Raw genomic sequence first — 6,750 nt, forward strand, 5'->3', positions numbered from 1 at the left:
ACAACAGACGTCTTCATTTGCTTGTTATACTGGTAAATAAAGAGCTAGATTAGACTTTCCCTCAGCACCTAGAAAATTATTAATGATGATTAATAAAAACATTAATAATAGCAATTAATAATAATAACAGTTTAATTAATAGCAATTAATAATAGAATGTCTCGATGCATTAAACTCCAATCCAATAGGTGGCGGTACCGCGCCAAAATCTAGCTCGCTAACCGTCAATAAACCGCTAGAACACTACATTTCCCAAAATGCTTTTAGATAACAGGAAACGCTTTTTATTTCGCTGATATGTTCACAATATGAACAAGCATAATCCAACCGATGGAACGTTTTGACGTGCGAACGGATTGTATATGTTTCATGTGTTTGTAGAGGCGTCTGTCTATCTACTGCGCGGCAAAAGCAGGGGGCAAAACAAAAGCATGTGGATGTAATTTCAACAAAGGTATGTGGTGAGAATGAACCCGAGCGGCGCTTTATTGTTTAGGAAGCAAAGAGAGAACAATCTGTTCCCTGTAAAACGCCCTTCAAGCTGGAAAACACTAGAAACGGGTAATACTGTATAAGCTAACTTGCTACAACATCATCACGCAGATGTCCGCCCATACGCACATGGGTTGCAGTTGCGTTGTTTTCATGCTCAAATTTCACTCACTGGCTCATTTTTGTTAATATCTTGGTTAGCATTATTTTTGTTACATAACAAGACAGCTAGGCTAAATTTCTGCCTTCAGTATGAATATAGTATACAATAATGCTATATAGTAAATTAACATTAAATCAGTCTAATTTAATGTTGTCATGTCCAGCTAGCCCAAAAGGTGTATTTTGCATTTAAACTTTTACATGTTAAATTTAATGTTACATTTAATATTTGAGACATTAGACATGGTCTTACACGTGTCTTTGGGAATTCCCCTAGACTAACCTCACTACTTGGCATCATTTAAAATAAACAAATAAATAGAAAAACATAAATAATTTAATAAAACAAATTGTTATTATGTAGCACCACGGTATATCTTAAAGTACTGTAGTATAATACTAAAACTTAACTGTTTTTTTCCTTATAGATGTAGTCTAGTAAGCAAATATTAGCCTGAACTTCTGCTTTCACTATCAGACACTCTTAAAGTTAGATAAGAAATTCATTCTTTGTATCTACAGAACACAATGAGCGAGTAAACTGGGCTGAAATATGTTGATTAAAGCTGTTACTCGGATGCTGCTTTCAGTAAAAACGGTTGTATATATGATCTTGTGTATTTATTTTATAAAATCAAACCATGTTATGAATTAATATTATTATAGTCACTCATCCATTTATATTTTTAGGATTCATCAGACTGGGATTGAACTCAACCACTAACCATGGGGATTCGTTCGGCTCAGAAGAAGCATTTCCCTCTTCGGGGCATCGATGGAGTGGTGCAGCTTTTTGAGGCTGAGCTTAACAACCCAGAACCAGACCTGGCCCTGCTGTCCCTTGTGTTGGGATTTGTAGAGCACTTCCTTGCTGTCAACAGAGTTGTTCCTGTCAATGTCCCGGGTGTTCGCTTTGAACCTCTTAAACCTGACTGCCTTGACTCTTGCTTCCCTACTGTAGAGCTGAATCTCATATCTGCCCTCTATGAACGTTTCACCGCCCAGATTCTTGGTGCCGTGGACCTGTCACAGTACCGCAAACCGGCTGGCGGTTCCAGCCGTGAGCTGGTGAAAAAAGTCTCAGATGTGATCTGGAACAGTCTTAGCCGGTCGTATTTCAAGGACAGGGCGCATATTCAGTCCCTCTTCAGTCTTATCACAGGTAAAACTCCAAGGGCTAGTTTCACAGACATGGCTTAGACTAAGCCAGGATTAGGCCGTAGTTCAAAAAGGACATTAAAGTAATTTTTATAAGCGTTCCTTAGAAAAAACATTTCTAGTGTGCAACTTGATGCAAAACAAGGACACTGACATATTTCAAGATCAATCAATGCAAGTTTCTTTCAGTTGAAACAGCTCAGAATTAGATTTTAGTTGGACTTAAGCCTTGTCTGTGAAACCAGGGGCAAAAGTCTTATAATCTCTGTTAAACTGTGTATTTAATGAAATGGTACCAATTTGGTCACAAACACTCAGATTGCAGTTTTTTTTTTTTTTTTTTATCTCTGTTTTCATAAGGCACAAAACTGGACAGCTCAGGAGTAGCATTTGCAGTGGTAGCTGCGTGTCAGGTTTTGGGCCTGAAGGATGTTCATCTGGCTCTCTCAGAGGACCACGCCTGGGTGATCTTTGGCAAGGATGGGGAGGAGACTGCAGAGGTCACATGGCATGGGAAGGGCAATGAAGACAGAAGAGGTCAGACTGTCAGTGCTGGAATCACTGAAAGGGTATGTCATTGCATTAGCTGACGAAATACCGAACATCCAAAAAATATTTTTTATATAAAAAATATTAAAAAACTAAACAAAACAGTGTAAGCACGCTTTTCAAGCAAAATATTTCCCAAAAAATGTTACACTTTAAGTGATAAAACAATCAATATCTGATCACATCTGTTTACCTGACTTAATACATTCAGTACATACTTTGAGACCAGCTGGTAACTTGTAACTGGAAAAATAGCTAAAAAAGAAAAAATAGTAGTAATGTTCTATTATTATAAACTACTGTATATTAATAAACACCACACAATACTGTTTAATAGTTTGGGGTAAGAATGTTGTTTTTATTTTTTTATTTTTTTAATGAAATTAATCCTATTATTCAGCAAATATGCATTAAATTGTTCAAGTGACAGTAATTTTTTTTTAAATTTAAAATAAATGCTATTATGGACTTTCTATTCATCAAAGAATCCTGATAAATGTATCACAGGTTCAGAAGAAAACTATTAAGCAGCACAACTGTTATCAACCTTGATGGTAATAATAAGAAATATTACTTGAGCACCAAATTAAAAGGGATTATTGAAGGACTACGTGACACTGGAAATTCAGCTTTTCCTTCACAGGAATAAATTGCATTAAATAATATAAGACAGTTATTTTGAACTCTAATAATATTTCACACGTTTTGCTGTATTTGTTATCAAATAAATGCAACCTTGGTGAGCATAAGAAAAACATTAATAAACCTCACTAAAACCAAATTATGTTAATAACTTGTTATAAATCTGTTCTTCGCTTCTTTCTCTCTTCTTAGAGCTGGTTATATCTTAAAGGCTCCTACATGAAATGCAACAGGAATATGGAGGTAGCGTTCATGGTTTGCGCCATCAATCCATCTCTAGATCTGCACACCGATAGCACAGAGTTACTTCAGCTCCAGCAAGTACGTCTTTTTTAATTTGTTTTAAACTTTCACTAAATCATGTTTCCTGCATTATATTGGCTGTTTTATCTCTGTTATGTACTGTTAATTGTAATTACGTTGGCATATACAATATGTAAACATGCATATTTATGTATCTGTTGTCATTCAGATTTTAATTTTTTTTTTTTTTTTTTCTTGCAGAGGCTGTTGTGGCTGCTATATGATCGAGGGGACTTGGAGAGGTGTGATGTGTTTCTAATAAATCAGACAAAATCATAGCAGAGATGTAACTCATTTGAACTATTGGGTGTGTTGAAGGTATCCTATGGCAATGGGCACTTTGGCTGACCTTGAAGATCAGGAACCAATGACTGACAAGGAAAACCCTCTCTCCATTCACCTAAAGGTATATGATTTTAGTTATATCAGAGAAATGTACAAGGTTGCCATTATGAAAGACAATTAATCTGTATTTTATTTAAATTCCAGGCTGTGGAGTCAGCTAAGAAATATTACAACAACGAGCACATATACCCTTTCATGTATCTAGCAGGATATCATTATAGGCACAGAAATGTCCGAGAGGCTTTGGGTGCCTGGGCAGAGGCTGCGTCAGTGATGCAAGAGTAAGTCAAACACCACAGAAAGCTGAAAATTAAATGACATTGAATTTTTAGTTGTTTCTGACTTAACTTTAACAGCAGGGGGCAGTGTTTATTTATTACAGTTGCATACATGTTGCATAAAGTTTATTGCCAAATAAAACTAAGAAAGATTTATGTAAAAAAAAAATATATAAATAAATATATATTTTATATATATATATATATATATATATATATATATATATATATATATATATATATAAAAAGTCTCTGAACTAAAATGGGTGTATTAATTCTGCACAGTCATGATTAGATGGCAGTATGATAACTGCCATCTTGAATGTTTGTACTAAATGGAAAATGTGGCGTTCACCAGCATTGTCTGTGTTGTCTCAAGCTGTTTGTCTTTAGAAAGCTCATTTGTGTCTTAGCCTTGGCGCTGGTCCCTGTCGGGAGAGACAATCTGTACTTTCCTCCCTCTAAACACAGTGCAGTGGACAGAGTGCTAAAAATACTATATTCTAATGTCCTGAAGGATGTCTGCACAAAGCACGCCTAGAGCCACTGCTCACTCCCATCCACTTCCTTTTCCTGCTCTTCCTGTTTCCTCTTCCTTCTGACAACATCAGCTATCTCCTGGCCTCTGTCCTTCTGACGTGTTTTCAGTTTGTTTGTGCCGCTCTGAACTGTTATGACTTCATTGTTATAAACAATGTTTTATATATATATATATATATATATATATATATATATGGTCCAAATACATGGAATTTAGTATTGCTTCAAGAACAAAGTGTAATATTTAATTCCGTAACTTGTTTTTTCTTGGTCTATAGTTACAACTACTGCAGAGAAGATGAGGAGATATATAAGGAGTTTTTTGACATTGCTAATGATGTCATTCCCACCCTCCTTAAAGAGACAGCAGCTGCTGCTGAAAGTGGTGGCGAAGGGGCTGATGAAACTGAAAAGGAGGTCTTGTTTATTTATACATAAAAATAAAGATATATAAAATGTCTTAGAACGAAGTTCTAAGATGTAAAAGAACGAAGTTGTGAACAAGTTCTGTATTCGTGTTTTTTTACCTCAAAGGACCAGCCCAGACAGGTAGCTGCTTTATCTGCCCTTCAGGATCCAGAGTGCTTCGCTCACTTACTTCGGTTCTATGATGGTATTTGTAAATGGGAAGAAGGAAGTCCCACGCCAGTGCTTCATGTAGGCTGGGCCACCTACCTGGTTCAGTCCCTTAGTCGCTTTGATGCACAGGTAAAAACCCTGCAGTTTTCAGAATTTCAAGTTTCATCAAAATTTGATCCTGGACCACAAAACCAGTCAAAAGAGTACGTTTTTTTAAATTTAAATGTATACATTATCTGAAAGCTGAATAAATAAGCATTCCATTGATGTATGGTTTGTTAGGATAGGACAGTATTTGGCCAAAATATAACTGAATTTGAAAATCTGAAATCTAAGGGTGCAAAAAAAAAAATCTAAATACTGAGAATATTGCCTTTAAAGTTGTCCAAATGAAGTTCTTAGCAATGCATATTACTAATCAAAAATTAAGTTTTGAGATATTTACAGTAGGAAATTTACCAAATAACTTAATGGAACATGATCTTTAATTAAAAACCTAATGATTTTTGACATAATAGAAAAATCTATAATTTTGACCCATAAAATGTCTTTTTGGCTACTTTAGACTGGTTTTGTGGTCCAGGGTCACGAATGATATTTATAATCTCACACAATGTACTTGCTCTTTATCAGATCAGGCAAAAAGTGTCAATCATCACCAAAGATGCTGAACCAGTTGATGATGATGATCAGTCCAGTGAAGACCAGCGTGAGGGGCGTAGGCGGGGCCCGAGGCGGGAATCTAAATTAGATGAACAAGCAGGACCGTCATCTCCAAGTGCAGCGCTGCCCCCTCAAAATCCAGTGCCCAAAAAGGTGGGCGGAGAAGGAGGACGCAGACGTTCCTCTGCTGGCACTCGAGGTAAAGAGTCCGATGGCAAAAATGAGCCCTCATCCCCAAGTCCCACACCTTCTCCTACCCAGCCCACCGCAGTGCAGGGAGGGCCGGTGGTGGCTTTCCACAGTGAGAAGATGAAGGGTATGAAGGAGCTCCTCTCTGCAGCCAAGATCAACTCTAGTGCCATTAAACTGCAGCTCACGGCCCAGTCCCAAGTGCAGATGAAGAGACAGAAACCCACACCTTCTGGAGATTACACCTTGTCCTTCATGAAACGGCCTCGCAAAACTCTGTAAAATTATTATAGTTTTTTTTTTTTTTTTTTTTTTTTTTTTTTTGAGTGAAGTTCATTCATTTACCTGCAAATTGACTGTTATCAGATATTTTGATAAGCTAATATTATAACCATTATAAGTTGGAGTCCAGAAAATCCATCATGCACCAGCTATTTTGCTTTATTTTATAGTATAAAGTAATTTGATTAATTTGCCTTAATTTTGTATTACAATTCAAAGTTCTAATAGATAAAATCCAAATTACAAGAAGCCAAAGTGATTGTTTTGCTTTATCAGGATTTTAGGAAAAAATGCAATTCTTTTGTCAACTAGCGTTTTGTTTGCAATACAATTGAACATTTATTTGCTTCACAAATCTAATGTGTTAAAAATGTTGCGATGTTATACCTATATATGTATGTAAGTGTTGCACTTCTTTTGTTATTGTCCACATAGCTGATGGTTTTCATGTGTTCTCAAGGTTATAGTGTCACAGCAGGTATCCTTTTAAAAAAAATTCTATGTTCAATTAAACTATTTTCTTGACATGAAAGTGTATTTTCCACTAAATAAACAACTCAAACAAAAA

At 36.1% G+C, this 6,750-nt stretch overlaps 1 protein-coding gene across 3 annotated transcripts; it reads left to right on the top strand.

Annotated features, from left to right (window-relative positions):
- Window positions 1-308: 308 nt before the first annotated feature.
- Window positions 309-6,744, top strand: men1 (multiple endocrine neoplasia I). 3 transcript variants are annotated; one of them, XM_051116065.1, is made up of 10 exons: window positions 309-454; window positions 1,345-1,816; window positions 2,173-2,381; window positions 3,196-3,324; window positions 3,508-3,548; window positions 3,625-3,712; window positions 3,796-3,932; window positions 4,748-4,886; window positions 5,004-5,177; window positions 5,682-6,744. In XM_051116065.1, exons 2-10 carry the CDS (start codon window positions 1,381-1,383, stop codon window positions 6,180-6,182), a joined length of 1,854 nt encoding a protein of 617 aa, XP_050972022.1. In that variant the 5' UTR covers window positions 309-454; window positions 1,345-1,380; the 3' UTR covers window positions 6,183-6,744. The 3 variants fall into 3 exon arrangements, with proteins under 3 accessions (XP_050972022.1, XP_050972023.1, XP_050972024.1); XM_051116066.1 differs by having other exon boundaries at window positions 443-561; XM_051116067.1 differs by lacking the exon at window positions 309-454 and adding an exon at window positions 1,179-1,252.
- Window positions 6,745-6,750: the final 6 nt, after the last annotated feature.

The sequence above is a fragment of the Labeo rohita genome, chromosome 7, assembly GCF_022985175.1.
Source record: "Labeo rohita strain BAU-BD-2019 chromosome 7, IGBB_LRoh.1.0, whole genome shotgun sequence".
NCBI lineage: Eukaryota > Metazoa > Chordata > Actinopteri > Cypriniformes > Cyprinidae > Labeo > Labeo rohita.

Bases quoted from the DNA above. Each gene is read 5' to 3' on its own strand.
- men1 (XM_051116065.1), top strand. From the start codon at position 1,381: ATGGGGATTCGTTCGGCTCAGAAGAAGCATTTCCCTCTTCGGGGCATC. The intron at 3,325-3,507 runs GTACGTCTTTTT...TTTTTCTTGCAG, and splicing joins AGTTACTTCAGCTCCAGCAA to AGGCTGTTGTGGCTGCTATA. The intron at 5,178-5,681 runs GTAAAAACCCTG...GCTCTTTATCAG, and splicing joins TTAGTCGCTTTGATGCACAG to ATCAGGCAAAAAGTGTCAAT.